The sequence below is a fragment of the Parasteatoda tepidariorum genome, chromosome 8, assembly GCF_043381705.1.
Source record: "Parasteatoda tepidariorum isolate YZ-2023 chromosome 8, CAS_Ptep_4.0, whole genome shotgun sequence".
NCBI lineage: Eukaryota > Metazoa > Arthropoda > Arachnida > Araneae > Theridiidae > Parasteatoda > Parasteatoda tepidariorum.
The window spans coordinates 24,647,160-24,663,483 of NC_092211.1; the positions used below are offsets into that span (position 1 = coordinate 24,647,160).

The window sequence follows — 16,324 nt, forward strand, 5'->3', positions numbered from 1 at the left end:
CTTTTTTTGGCGGTTTTCTGGACTATCGCCAAATATATAAACCTTTATTGCGGCCCAATTTACCACCCAATTTTTTTAAAATTTTGTCTACCCCCACTAATTCAAGGGTCTAGATTCCAAATATGTAAAAAAAATTATATGTTTATTCAGAGAAAGTACGTTTTTGTGTCTGATTTCGTAACTTAATTAATAGTTAGCACTAATTAATTAACATATTTGAGGTCACCCCCAGGAACCATTAAGATTGACACTTAGTTCGTGAAAATCCGATCACTAGAACGAAAGTTATTCAGGGTGATTCGTTTTTTTTTTGCGGACTGTACCTTTTCTTGCTGTATATTTGAAAAATATCCTTGATTTAGGGTAAAGTTCGTTGAAAATAATCTCCGCTCCATCAAAATGGTTTTCGTCAATTAAAGCATGAAAAATATTTTTTTTTAAAGTATAGAAACAGTCAAAGAGTTATTAAATTTACTACTAATAAAGCAGATTTTTATCTTTAAGTCACTTTTCATCAGTTCAAATAGAAAGAAAAGTCAATTTTTAAAAATTGAAAAACAAAAAAATTTAGAGTATTAAATTTCAGAGTATTAATTAGTAACCACATGATCTCATTGCTTTGATTATTTGAAAAATATTGCAATTGTTCAAAAGACAGAAATAACTACTTTTCTTAATCTAATGAAGCAACATTTTTAATTTCCCATTTTTTAAAAAATTTATTGCGTTGCCGAATCATATTTTAACTTTTAAAATTTAATAAGATAAAAAGAAAAAAAAACAATTTGAATTTTACCGGAGAGTTTCATTTTTTCGGAATCCTGACTTTAGTTTCTTTCTAATATTTATGAAATGAATTATCTTGTAAAATATCTAAATGTACTTCCATATAAATATTTATCTTATTGTGATTTATTGCCAAATATTTTTGAAGCCAATTCTGATGATAATTCAATTCATACAACTCCGTACAATTAGAAACAATCAAAAGTCACCTCCAACAAAACAGCGGGATGCCATTTAAAATGCAGTTTAAAGTATTTTCCTCGCATTTTTTAATTATATTCAAATGCATGTTGTGGCAGTTTAGGATAATACTACCATGTGACGTATCTCTAGAAGGCCGTCGCCCACTCAAAGTGTGCCTCACGATTATTGGATGATTATTACGTCATTTTTTATATTACGTATTCTCACTTTCAATGTTTTGTTTACTTCAAAATATTTTTAAAAAATTACGTATTCAGTTCATACCTTTTAATAAAAATAGTACATTTAGACTGAATCAGCGCAAATATTGTATTTGGTAATTTAAAGTTTAATAGCAGAAGGCGATGTAGAAATTTGCATTCTTTACAATAAAAAAGTATTTTTATCTTTAAAATATTAAACAATAATAAAAGTTAATAAATAATTATAAGAATTATATTTGTATAATGAGTGTAATATTTGTGTAATAAGTTTTATAATTGTAAAAAAGGAAAAAAGAAGTTTTTAGATTTAATAGACATAGCGAAAGACATAGCGAAGAACGCAATTAATATTAAAGAATCCAAGTTTTTGTCCGCTCTAATGCCTAAATTATTTTTTAGACTGTTGTGACACAGCCTAAAAAAGTTTGTTCAAACTGTTGTTCAAGAGTAACAAATTTGAATTCCTTGGGGGAAAAAACTATGTTTACCTTGAAGAAGTGCTTTGTAATGTCTGATTTTTTAACCCACAATATCATCTCTGTGTATTAATTTGTTTATTTAAGATCCACCCTTTTAATTATTAAGATTTCATCCTACTATATGAATATCCAAACATTAGATCAAAAGTTATTATTAAGATATTCCGTGTTCATTTTGTGCAATGTACAGTGCGGTAAAATAAATACATTAAAAAAAATAAAAACCAAAGAAAAATGGACTCCCCTGAATATCTTTTGATTTAATGATTGGATTTCACACTCTAGGACTCAATCTTAATGGCTTGTGGGGGTGACCTCAAATATGCTAATTAATAAGAGCAGACAACATTTTAAATTAAGAAATCAGACATAAAAACATACTTTCTCTGAATAAACATATATTTTTTTCGACAGATTCAGATTTCTGATTGCTAAAATATATGGCAGGGATGGCGAACCTTTATGCACCAGCGTGCCATTTTTTCTAGAAAATTGTTTAATGAGGTCATAGACGTGCCGACAAATAGTTTTGACTTCGTGATTATTGGGTAAATAATAATATTAAATACTATCAACTCAAAACTCTTTTTTTACTGAGAAAAAAAAGTACATTTTGCAATGTCTCAGTTATAAGCGTAATTCAACTTAAAGTGACATCAGTGTGACTTCCATTGTTGCAGATTAGATGACAAGTAACTTATATTAGGGATGTAAGATGTTAGTTTAAGCAAAACTGTTAATTTTTCTTTGCTAGTTATTTATTGTTAGCTTGTTAATTTTTTTTTGAATCTTAATTTAATCGTTAATATGCTTCATAGTGAACTTTGTGATCGGTGACGTGCCCAAAATATTGAATAACGTGCCATAAATGGCACGCGTGCCATTGGTTTGCCATCCCTGATATAGGGGATGACCACAATCTGGGAGATGTGGTCCCAATAGTTTGGTCAAGACAGCGCTCCAAAGTTTGAAACCCTCGATGTTAATTTTACTTTCTGCGTATTTCTATATATCTGGGGAACTTTTCATGCGAATTGAAAATTTTTTGTACCCAATTATAAAATTCACTAATCCAACGATGCAAAAAATAACTTTCAAAATAGACTATGCAAAAAAATAACTTTCGGTAAATATTTATTATTTTATTTAATAATAGTCGAAAAAAATTTGAACTGTAAAGTGTACAATCTTTTGATAGCAAAGTTCACGAGAAATTGAATTACAAAAGAATCAGATATTTAAAATTCCATTTTTCAGGAACTATTCGACCGATTTCTCTCAAAATTTGTATTTGTTTACGTAAAGTTATTCTTTAAGTCGACTAAAAAAATTATACCTTACAAGATAAAAGTTTTCGACCAATGTTAAATAAAATAATAAATATTTACTAAAAGTTATTTTTGTGCATGGAATTGTGACAGGATAAACGAACTTTATAATTGAGTGCAAATTTTTTTCAATTCGCTCATAAAGTTCTCGAGATATAGAAAAATACGTAAATTATCACTTCCGTCAAAAAAAAAAAAAAAAAAAAAAAAAAAAAAAAAAAAAAAAAAAAAAAAAAAAANAAAAAAAGAAAAAAAATCATGTTTATTCAGAGAAAGTACGTTTTTGTGTCTGATTTCGTAAATTAAAGTATCGTCTGCACTTATTAATTATCATATTTGAAGTCGCCTCCTTGAGCCATTTAGAGTGAGTCCTAGAATGTGAAGATCCAAACATTAGATCAAAAGTTATTCAGGGTAATCCGTTTTTTTTTTTTTTGCTCACTGTACATAAGCAATTTCATTGAATCAATGAGTTATAAAACCTGTTATATCCAATAAAACTAATTTTGCAGAAGAGATAAAAAGACTAAACAGCTTTTATGTACAGAGTTAATATTAATACCCCAACTTCATCAGGTGTAGTGTTTTTATAAGTAAAGTTGCTATGAAGTGACACCAGAAACTGTTGTTTCTCCCATCTTGCTTTTCCATAGAAACATTTTAATAATACATTTTTCTTATAATGCTGCAGCCACCAGCTTTTGAAGTCATGCATTATATTTCTGATATTTGAAGTATGTGTAGTCACGTTCTTTACATTTCATAGTTATTTTTATCACTTTTTTTATTTTAATGCATATACCATATAAAGAACTACCCTCTGAATCATTCATTGTGTAATAAAAAGCATCAGCAAAATAACGAGCCTAAACTAAATAATTAATTGTTAGGTTATGCGAACAATTTCATAAGCAAGAATGGCGATATATTTCCAAGTTTATTCCGAGAATAGGTCATCTCCATGGCATGGCATGTTTTCAAATTAAATTCAGATTTCACTGCACAAAATATAAAAATACAAATAGGAGGACATGAAGTTTTTATATTCCTAAGTATGTATCTACGTGAATTTAACTTAAAAATGCAAGAAACTCATTTTTTAAAAAAGTGGAAATGGCTACTTTTTGGACATATCTTTTCAATTGTACAAAATGAAGACGATAATGTTTACCTGTCTTATAACTTTAACACTAATGCAAATTTAAAAAAATACTGCCTTTTTTTAAATCATATTTTTAATTGCAAAACTAAAAACTAAGTTTTACGACAAACTGCAATTATTCAACTTTTTGGGGCTGTTGATTTGATATATATATATATNTCCATTATGCGTTCTCCTGCAAAGAAAGACAATTGTTTTTTTACATAGAACACCTTTCCTATGCTAAACTGCCGTGAAAATATCGTAAAACGAGTTTTAAATATATATATATATATATTTTAAAATGAGGATATGATTGCAACTATTCTTTTGATTAACTTAAAATAACTCCTTTTTCGTTCTATGGGTCATAAAAACTACATTCATGTTAGTGAATTACTAATTCCTTAATGATTGTTAATAATAATTAAATTACTATTTTTTTTTGATAATCATAACCTCCTCCGGAAAGAGTTTGTGATGTTCATCACTTGAAAAATTCAGTGTCAAGAATGGATGTCGCGAAACTCGACTCAAATTTTAAAAAGCGGGTAGCAATGTTTAAGGATAGGAAATAGTATTCAGTGTTTCTGCCTTAAGACTATTCATACAGCTTTTATTATTTATTTTTGACTTTAGTTTTCGACTGTAATGTGAAATTACAACCCTAATTGATATTATAATTAAGAATCAATAAAATTCATGAAATTTAACAAACTACTAATACATGGTGCTGCCATCTATTGCTTTAAGGTTGAAATAATACAGATAGTATTATTTGATATGCACATCATTCGCAGGAATAATAGTGCACAGGACACATATAATAATAAGCAGGATAAGGTTTTAGATCTCAGCTATCCCTAACTGAAGAAGTTAAGGAATAAAAATTATCTGATCACTTTTTTGATTTTCAGGTCTCTGAAAGCCAGACATCTTTCGCTTGCAGAAATAATTTGGAACTGAGGAGTTCTCTATTTCATTTATGTTATATCTAGGTAAGAAATCGATTTTTTTTCACGACATGTTAGTTATAGATAAATTTATTTATGATATCAAGTGTGTAAGGAAAGAGAAAGTGGAAAGGTGTAGCTTCTTGTGCTCTCACTTTTCGATGTTCCTGTCTTCATGTGTCTTTATTTTGTTCGAGATCTCTGTAAATTTTAGGTGCCCTATTTAGAAATATAATAATAAAATAGAAATATAGTAATTATATAAAAAAATAAAAAATTGAGATACTTTTAGCAAGAAAAAAAATAAAATAAATAAAAGTTTGCCTTTTAAATGAGATAATTTTTATTAATTAACATTTAATGAGTAATTACAACTTGAGAAAAAAATGAAATTTTTTAAAATATAGTGTCTTAACGTTTAGGCAAATCGGAGAACACACAAAAAAAATACAAATAAAAAAATAATCAGGTTTTAAATAATCTTGCTATGTATCCTGGTGCTGCCATCTGTAAATTTAATCAAGAAAGAATACAGTAGGCTTCGTCGCGGAGCAATGTTTACTCCTTTACCGTTAAATGTTAAACAGCCCCAGAAACGTTTATAAGGAATAACAGAATTGCATCTATTTTAGATGTAACTATTTTTCGACATTTATGTTGCTTTAATCAAATTATATTTTTACAGTGTGCCATTTTATGAAACAGTCTCAAATTTATTATTATCTTTAAATAATTTCTATGAGATTTAAAATATGCAATTTTCCAAAAATATTTAAGTAAATTTTTAAATGTATTTATAATTTAGTTAAATTAACAAAGGGTCTGCGGTAAAATATTATACGAAAATTGTTTTTCTTTTTTTTCCTTGCAATCTTTGGGATTTTTTTTAAATTTCCAAATAAAGAAGCATCAACCAAGAAATTAATTATTTTAAAATAACCAATTTAAGTATAAAAGCTGTATGAGGAATTATAAATATTAAATGTAAAACATATTATAATGCTTGAAAAAAATACTTAATAGCATTTATTTTTAAACAGACTTCTTCTATTCCAATTTGAAATTCTTTTATTATTCATTTGAGGTATTAAATATAAATAAATATATTTATTTTCAAGTAAAAAAATAATAATGAACGGAATATTTTCTTTCTCTGAAAGGTTTTAAAATTTTCTTTGTTGGATAAAAACTAAGATAAAATTTCATTACATACATTATTAAATATATATAACAGAATCGATCATCATAATTCTAAGCTATTTTATTCAATTTGCTTAATGAAAAATGTTTGATGAATCAGAACATTGAATTTTCAATTATGCAACAGTTTCTTAGACAATTGAGTTTCCTTTTTTCGATAAATAATAATTATAAATATGCTTATTTGTCAATGAAACTAGGGTACTTTAAACCCAAAGCCCCTTGGGGTTCTTATTAAAATACTTTATGCGCCACTCGACCCCTCCCGTCATTTTAGGATTATTTATATATATATATATATATATTTAGAGAGAGATGTTCCTTAAAAGGCTATGGAATAAATGATTAAAATTCGATCAAATTACGAAAAGTCACAAATACTCAGTTCTTTCAGTAAATCATTTTTTGAATTACAGAGCATCAACAGACGTGAGAGGCCTAACAAGTCCCAGCTGTCTTTCTAGTTTTAAGAATATGAATTTTTATTTTGTTTCGAGATCATATTCTTACTAAGAAATTTTTTTTAAAAAAAAAGTTTTTTATTGTAACAATAATAAAACAAAAACCATAATTTGTTATGTAATCAAAAATCTTAAAAGGAAATCAGAAAAAGAATGGCAATTTCTTGACGCAATGTTTTTCATCGTTTTTACGATCTCTACATTTATTTCAAAAGTTTTAATCCGATTTTCTTTCATCTTTTTATTTTTGATTTACTTAAAATAAAAGAGTATCTTTGAAGTCTTACTTTGCAGTCTTATTTTTTTCTCAAAATTTAGGTTATTTTATACAAAGCAAAATAAATAAATAAAAGGAATTAGAGATAAGGGCACAAAATATACCCTCTTCTCCACCATTCAAAAAAATTAAAATGGCTACTGTTGATGTTCAGGAAGAATAGAAACAACTCAACATCGTTTCATTTTAACCATGTAATGCGCTTGAAACGTAAAAGCCATGTAATACGTTTTATCATAAGAACATCCTAAATCATAAAAATTTACATTAACAATTACTTACGTTCTTTTCATAACGGTACAGTCTTTTAAAGACAGGAAGCATTTCAATAAAGGTTTTAGAAATTCATTAATATTAAAGCAATTTATACTTTTGAAAATGGCAGAGACTTCTATTTTCTATTCTAACTAATGTAAATGGAAAAGCATTTAAGTTATTTTCTTTAATTATTTCTGAAAATTCATAACGAAATGCAGTTAATTGTTATAGTCCCCAATATTAAAAAGTTTTATTCATACCATGTGTTGAAACAAAATTAATAACCAAAACAAGCCTTTTATTAGCGCATAAATTTCTTGCTGTATTAGCAATCGCATATACTTAGAATAGTTTATATATTCGATAAAATATGCTCAACATAACTCGAAGCAAATCAACTGTACTTTGGAGACCGGTACTTTTAAAGAACCTTCATAAAAAAATCATCTAAACCAGCAAAAATATTCAAACAAAAAACAGAACGGAATAAAAAAAATATTGTGATATTCTGTGCAGAAAATAACTTTCTATGTAAGCCAACTTACAAAGAAAATTATTAGCAGAAGAATTCCCTTACAATTCGTCAAGTCTAGAAATATTTTTTTAAGAAAGCGATAATTGTAAAAAAAAGATTTATTCTTATTTTAAATAGTATTAAAGGCTCAGTGATTAAGAGGACGCCATACCATCAGGAGAAACTTTTCATCACAAATTCTCTTTCACTTCCATTATTTAAAAAAAGAATAAGTGAATTCAGGCAAACCTAACACGTGCCATGAAGTTTCAGTTGTTAAAAAAATTTCAAAACATCAAAATGCTAAACAATGGGTACTAACTTGTCTGGAAAGTAGAAGTGGCCTGTGCGCATTTAATACATTGAAATAAAACTACGATGCCACCGTTAGTCATGAAATTTTAGAACCTTAACCTCCATGTTACAGCTCGACAATTACTCGCCCCTCCCCCGGCTGTTGTGGGAATGCTTCTGTAAAAAACATACTTACGCGAAACTTAGAAAGTTACAGGACTTCAAGCACTAAGGAAAAACCGAACCACAGATTCTATTTGTTATACGCTCCAACAATTTAAGAGTAAAAATAGAAATTCTTCTTAATTACTAAAAAATGACAAACTCTTTATATGATTTTTAAATACTTTATTCAGCACTTTATAAAAAGTGGACGGAATACCCATAAAAGCTATTCATAAACATTTCTCTGTACAGTTTAGTTCAGCCATTAGAGGTTCGTATAAAAATATTTGTTCTGATAAACTTATCAGCGATGTATATACATGAGTGAAATAAACTTTCCATCTGTTAAAAGCTGTACAAGAGACATAGAAAACAAATAACCACATCACAATTACACTTTCACACTGATATGTTACAAAAAAAATAGACACAACAAAGAATTCAATCAACATAAAAGATCCCTTTTGATTTTTAAGAGATTTACTTTACATAACATATCTTACACTTTAATTTCATGCATACATTTATTTAAATTTAAAAAATTCACAATAATAAACCTTTAATAAAGTAATTGTACTTAAAGTATATGATACTAACAAATAAAATGTTTGCACGTGATTGCAAATTTTGATTTTTCTTCATAAATCAGTTCTCTTTATTCAACAGTATTGCAATGTTTTCACCCTATAGTAAACAATTCAAAAACTTCAATATTTACAAACAAGCACATAACGCTATACAAGCAGAAATGGAGAATAATCTTTTAATACAACAGGAAATTAAATGATAGATTGCAATGATTTTTACTCATAAAATCTTTTTCAATCAGATAACTAAATTATGTAAAAATTTATATGTTATGAGAAAAACTTATAAAAATTTCATATGTAAAATGAATCGCTTTGAGTTTGCAAATGTCTAGTTTAACATACTAAACATATATGCTATGATTGAAATGGTTTCAGTAAGTTTTGTTAAAAATATTGATACACTTATCTTAAGTAGTGATACTGATATGATTTGCATAAGTTGTTTTTTAGATATTGATATAACTATCATGATTTTTTTTCGATACTGATATAATTATCATAAATTAATTTTCAGATATTGATAGAATTCTTTTCAGTTTTATCTTAGATAATGATATGATTCTCATAAGTTTCGGTTTTTGTATGAATACGATTGCCATAAGTTACATTTTAGATATTGATAGAATTCTTATCAGTTTTGTCTTAGATATTGATATGATTCTCAGAAGTTTTGCTCTATGCGTTGATATGATTGTTATTAGTTACATTTTAGATATTGATAGAATTCTTATCAGTTTTGTCTGAGATATTGATATGATTCTCAGAAGTTTTGCTCTATGCATTGATATGATTGCTATTAGTTACATTTTAGATATTGATAGAATTCTTATCAGTTTTGTCTTAAATATTGATATGATTCTCAGAAGTTTTGTCTTAGATATTGATATGATTCCCAGAAGTTTTGCTCTATGCATCGATATAATTGTTATTAGTTACATTTTAGATATTGATAGAATTCTTATCAGTTTTGTCTTAGATATTGATATGATTCTCAGAAGTTTAGCTCTATGCATTGATATGATTGCTATTAGTTACATTTTAGATATTGATAGAATTCTTATCAGTTTTGTCTGAGATATTGATATGATTCTCGCAAGTTGTATTTAATTATTGATAAGACTCTCCTAAAATTTTAAATACTTATATAAAGCTAACGAAAATATTTTTTATATTGATATGAATTTCATAAGTTAAATAAATTATTTTTTCTTGGATTATTCAAGTTGAGGAATATGCAATACAAAATATGATTTTTATAGATGCTTGATATATATATATTTTTTATAATTGGAAATACGATATATTTTTTTCAGATTTCAAATGGCTGATAATATTTGCAAATACATTTTGTAAAAACAGGCATAATTAAAATAAAATAAAATAATTTTTCCACTTTTAGAAAACAATATATTGCACTTAGATTAAAAACGCAAGCCACAAACAATCTTCTTCCCTAGCAAGCACTAGGCGAGAGGTTTGAAAGCAGAATGAATGAAGCATTTCTATCGAGCTCTCATTGAGAGCTGGATGAAACTTGTGATGAAATGCTGTGTTCCAAAAGACCTCCTTTCTACTGTATAGCTGATGTGTGGAAGCTCATGATGACATCTCTATGACTTTCAAATGACCTTGAGAGTTAAGAGATGTTATTGAAAATGTGGGTTATAGATCTCTTTTCACAGTAACCCTGGGATGGAGCTGTAATGGAAATTAAATAACATTAAGCAATGATTGATGGGCGATATTTTAATCTCAAATAATATTGTCAATGTAACAGAGTTCCTACTCAATTTCAGAAAAAAAATTCCCTGATCAGAAAAAAATTTCACTAAAACTTGCGACCATATTTTCATCAGAAAACTTTGATTCTTTTATTTGTAATGTGAAATATTAGATTTTCTGTGTAAAATAATATTAAATGAGGAAAGGAACATTTCTGTTTGCCTAAAATGAGAACCTCTAATAACAAATAATTGTAATAGATATTAGAATTATTCAACTCGAATCACAATTACTGTTACTGACAATTTTAAGACTGGTAATTTTCCAGGTACGATATAGGAATATTCCAGGTTTTTGTAAAAAAATTTCATCTTTCCCTGATTATTGGGGTTAAAATAAAATTCCCTGATAATTCCAATTTTCCCTGTTCTCTCTGACCCATGGGAACCCTGATGTAAGATCCTATGTAATTATTATAAAGATAGAACCTATGTTACTCTGGGATGAGAAAAATCTCAATTTTTGCAAGCATCGTATCATATAATGGCGCTGGAATCAATTAATATTTTCATAACTGTGGCACTCATTTGATGTTCTCAATCACTTTTATTTTTGTACGAAGTTATTTTTTTATACTTATTCTATCATGAGTGAGTTGTTTTAGACATGGATTTCTAAAGATTGTTTACCTTTAATTTTAAATACTTATTATTATTTGTTGTTGTTGATTTACGTCGCACTAGAGCTGCACAATGGGCTATTGGCGACGGTCTGGGAAACATCCCTGAGGATGATCCGATTATTATTTATAGTTTTAAGTTACTATGGCAACTATTAGTATGGATTTGTATGGATTATAATGAATTAAGCAAACTAAAACAAGAAGGAGAAAAGAAAGAATGTGAATCGGCGTATTTGTAAATGAGCGAATCGGGTTATAAATAAGTATTAAGAAGAGTTTTAAACTAATAATTTAAAACTTGGTTATCCATCCTCAAAATTTTGGAAATTTTTTTCATTGCTACAAAAACACTTAAAAACTGCAATGCAAGATCCACCTTTCAAAGTTAAAGGGTTGGTTTTGTTTGTAATTAATCTTTTTTAAACAAAACCATATCCCATTCAAATTTATAGGACACGTATTATTCATATTGTTTGAATCAAAATTTATTTCTAGATTCAAAAATCAATGAATTAAACAGTAATCATTGAAATGTCCAGATTTTATTTATAAAATGTCTAGATTCTGCCTCAGTAGTAAAATAACATTTCCTTTTGATACAAACCTATGTAATTCACACTTGGAATAAACAGGTGATAGTCCAATCCAATCTCTAGGTACCTTTTAACATGTCTGAGAAACTGCTGGCAGGTCAAAGTAGGACATAGAAAGACGAAAGTACCTAACCTAAAATCACTAAAGAATGTGGCAAGCATATAGCTTTCATTTCTTTTATTTCAGTACTTTTTTTTCTTTTAAGAGCTTTTTAAGAAGGAAGGACTCATTTATTTTATTTTGATCAGGTGTTATCGAGCGTCAAAGTTGAGACAATCAAAGAGGAAACCTCATCTTATGCAGTAGACAAAAAAAAAAAAAGAAAAGTAGATAAAAATTAAATGCTTACACCAAGTAGGTTCCTTGGCACATATCCTTCCCTGTCGTTGTGTTTGCTCCACCACCACTCCCTCTCCAAATCATCTCCCTTCCTTAACACCACGAGCTGATCACCATCACGGAAGGAGAGCTCATCACTGTTTTGACTCTCGTAGTCGTACAGAGCGTACACAACACCACCGTTCAAGATACCCAACTTCTCTTGCATACCTATCATTACACGAGAATAATTTTTGTAAAATAATCATCAAATTAGAACATGAAATGTAAGCAATCTTGAATTTGTAAAGATAAATCGAAATCACTCGAACAATTCCTGAGAAATCGAATTTTCAAAAAAATCCTTTTTTTAAAATTTGATTTCTCAGGATATATTTGACCATTGTTGCTCAAATTTTGTATTTCCAGATAAATTTACATTCCTTAAAACGATGTAAGAACTGTATATTTAACAATTCAAAATTTTTTCAACTGTTATTAAATAAATAATACCTAATAATAAATATTTTCTAAAAGTTATTTTTTGCATGGAATTATCTTTGGATAAACAAATTTTAAAATTGTGTGCAAAAACTTTTCAGTTAGCTTAAAATGTTTTTGAGATATGGTGAAATACGCAAAATTTAATATTAAGGGGTCCAAACTTAGAGTTGCTCTCCTAACCAAAATATGGGACCATATTTCCCAGATTACGACTATTTCCGATATTTTGAGGGTCAAAAAATTTTAATCTATTGAAAAAAGGTAATTTATTCAAAGAAATTATGTTTTTGTATTTGAATTCCTAACTTAAAATACTGTCGCGCTAATTAATTAGCATATTTGAGGATCATCCCCTTGAACTATTAAAATTGACTCACTAGAACCTGAAGATTTGATCATTAGATCAAAAGTTATTCAGGGTGAGCCGTATATTTTTTGCGCACTGTACACTGTTGTAATTACAGAGGACTCCTTCAAACAGTTTTTTACAACTAGATAGGGTATTTTATTGAATAAAAGCATTCAAATGATTGATTAAAAAAGAATATTTTTTCAATTTAATTTTTGGCTTAGTTTAAAGGTACCAGCAAACCGATCTCTCGTTTTAGGCATTGACATAGAATATTTAAAAATGTATATTTTTGATGCATAATATTAAATGGAATGATGACAAAAAAATTATTCAAAGAAGACAAAGTGTGTAATCTACATCACACATCATCTATATTCACAATCTAGGTTCTTATTTATGTATTATTATAACAGAAAGAGAATAAGCAGTGAAGTTATAATTTTTTTAAAATATTATAATTTATAAGTATATGCGTATATAATTGTAATTTATAGTTTTTTTAAATTAATGTGATAGATTTTTTTTTTAAATGTAAACGTTTAATAGCAGAGACATTAAGCACTTTCACGTGCCCTATCACACATTGAAGGTTCTGATGGAACTGTGAAACTGCAATATAAGGAATTGTAATGGGTATGTGCAGTTAGTTTAGAACTATATATGGCTTAGAACCATACTTACATTAACGTTTCATAAATTCCTGTTAGCAGATTTTCAATTCATGAAAGAGTCAAATTTTTAATACCAATTTTACAGAATGATTGCTGGGACAATGATTGGATTGACGTATCATAATGAATTTTTAATAAAAAAAAGGGTGACATAGTAGAAACAAGTTCTTTTTTGTTAAAGAAAAAAAAGGAAACGTTAAACACTTGATACGTAAGAAAAATAAAGACTTTAAAATATCATATACAAATTCAATAACATATTTTAAAAAAGTACAGGCATATCACAGATATGAAATATCATCACTGAAATTGGATAGAAGTGCTATTCTTAATGTTTAATTGCATAACTTGAACCCCACTCAGAAGATTAGTTAACTCCAGATCAGTGGTTTAGTTATGGGGAAGGTTTGAAATTATACATAACTCTTGGTTAATGCGCTATTGCACAGTAAGCGCAATATAATATATATATATAAGTTCAAAATGTAGAGAAAACGTGGAAAATATTACAGAACAATGAAAAAAAAAGGGGGGGAAAGAAAAATAATAATAAAAATAACAAGTAACCGGAAAAAAAATTCGAAAAAAAGGAAGAAAAATCCGGAAAATAAAAGTTATAATCTTTTCATCAGCTCATACGATTATATCCGCAAAAAGGAGTGCTTTCTAATATTGTAATAATATAGCTAAAGCAAAATATATCAATACAATAGTGTGAGGAACATTCGAAAAAATTTTACAGAAAATTTACAACAATTAAAATAGAACATATTAAGTAAAAATATCACGTAAAAACAGGAAATAAAATATAAAGAAAAAACGGAATTAAACATAAAATGAAATCNACAGTTATGTCTTATAAACCGTGTCTGCCGTTGTCCTGTCTTATTAAAAAGTTGTTGTATTTTTCAATCTAGCTGCGCATCTTACAGGTATTTTTATACGATTTTATTACACCTGCTATGTACGTTTGTGATTTCAGTACAAAATTTGTCATCGATTTTTCGATAACTTGCATTTGTCCAAATGTTGAAAGTTTTCTTCCGATGCTTTGCATTGCCAGCAGATTTGGCTCCCAATTTTTTATTAAATTGCTGTAATGTTCATATTTTGCTCTTTGGCTAATAAGTTTGCCGACCACTGGTTTAGAACTATGGTTTAGAACCATACTTGCATTAACGTTTCATAAATTCCTGTCAGTAGATTTTCAATTCATAAAAGAGTTACACTTTTAACACCAATTTTACAGAATGATTGCATGACAATGATTTGATTGATGTATCATAATGAATTTCTAATAAAAAAAAAAAAGGAAATGTTAAACACTTGATACATATGAAAAATAAAGACTTTAAAATATCATATACAAATTCAATAAAATAATTTAAAAAAGTACAGGCATATCACAAATATGAAATATCATCACTGAAATTGGATAGAAGTGCTATTCTTAATGCTTAATTCTGTAACTTCATAACTTTGAACCCCACTCAGAAGATTAGTTAACTCCAGATAAGTGGCTTAGTTATGGGGAAGGTTTGGGGGACAAAACCCCCTCCGAAATTATACATAACTCTTGGTTAATGAGCACAGTAAGCAATATATATATATATATATCAGGAGATAACCCCCTCAAACATACATTAAAACTACGCCACTGCTCCAGATTGAAGTATTGATGTAAGAGGTCGTGAGTATTACTAAAAAACAGCATAAGGGAACAACAATGACGAAATAAATAAAAAATAGTGAATACTCACTGTACAAATATTCTGAGCATCCGTCGAAACCCTCTTCATCTTCCTCACACTTTTCAGCGGCCGTTTCATGATCGCTAAGAGTTGTAGCAAATATACACGCTCCCCTCTCTACCAAGTACTTCACCATTGCTAAATTATTGCAAGAGGCAGCACAATGCAAGGGAGTCCTGAAAAGAAAAATAATTACGTTCAGCAATGACGCACTTTGAGGAAGGATTACTCACACATCAAATAATTTAAACAGGAAAGCTGTTTTTTGTAATTACCATCCATCACTGTCTTGCGCATTGACATCACATCCGAACTCCACGAGGAATTTAACAATTTCAAGATGTCCAGCACAAATGGCATTATGAAGGGCTGTGATGCCTTCATCATTTGCTGCACTTGGATTTGGAACCTGAAATGGACATAACATATTTAGCGATTTTCTTTTGTTTCAATGCTTAATGTAAAAACGGTAATGATAGAGATTTTAACGAAACTATGTACACAGAAACTAAATATGGGTAGTTAATGAAAGGAATTTTATATAAAAAATCAAAGTTTATAAAAAGAAAAAGATTTATATCTTTTATAAGAAGTGTGAAATGAAGTATTTCGATTAAAAAACTGCATCGTTGTATCTCAGATTATTAATAATAAAACAAAGTTAAAAGCACAAATGAACAGATTCATAAAACAAATCATACTTTCTGTACAATATTGTACTTTCGTCAAAGACTAACTGATGGAAGTATAGTATCGAAACGATCACCTTATACACGAACCTGTTCACTAGGATGCGATTCTCTCTTTAAGGCCCACGGTATCGTATATGAGACGAGCCTTTCTGATTCTAGCGGCCCACTATCACATTGACTTAATC

The 16,324-nt window shown here is 28.3% G+C and overlaps 1 protein-coding gene and 1 long non-coding RNA gene across 10 annotated transcripts in view; one reads left to right on the forward strand and one right to left on the reverse strand.

Moving 5' to 3' along the window:
• The window catches only part of LOC139426296 (uncharacterized), a 119,189-nt gene extending 108,802 nt beyond the window's left edge, over positions 1–10,387 (forward strand). For all 3 annotated transcript variants that reach the window (XR_011637518.1, XR_011637517.1, XR_011637516.1), the window contains exons 2-3: positions 5,059–5,139; positions 10,253–10,387. This is a non-coding gene — a long non-coding RNA (uncharacterized lncRNA). The remainder of the gene's footprint in view (positions 1–5,058; positions 5,140–10,252) is intronic.
• LOC107455064 (apoptosis-stimulating of p53 protein 1) overlaps positions 8,426–16,324 on the reverse strand; it is a 453,339-nt gene continuing 445,440 nt past the window's right edge. For all 7 annotated transcript variants that reach the window (XM_043039313.2, XM_043039312.2, XM_043039311.2 and 4 more), the window contains 4 exons: positions 15,723–15,856; positions 15,457–15,623; positions 12,201–12,400; positions 8,426–10,551 (listed from right to left, as the gene is read on the reverse strand). In XM_043039313.2, coding sequence (XP_042895247.1) covers positions 10,516–10,551; positions 12,201–12,400; positions 15,457–15,623; positions 15,723–15,856 — 537 coding nt within the window. In that variant the 3' untranslated portion in view covers positions 8,426–10,515. The remainder of the gene's footprint in view (positions 10,552–12,200; positions 12,401–15,456; positions 15,624–15,722; positions 15,857–16,324) is intronic.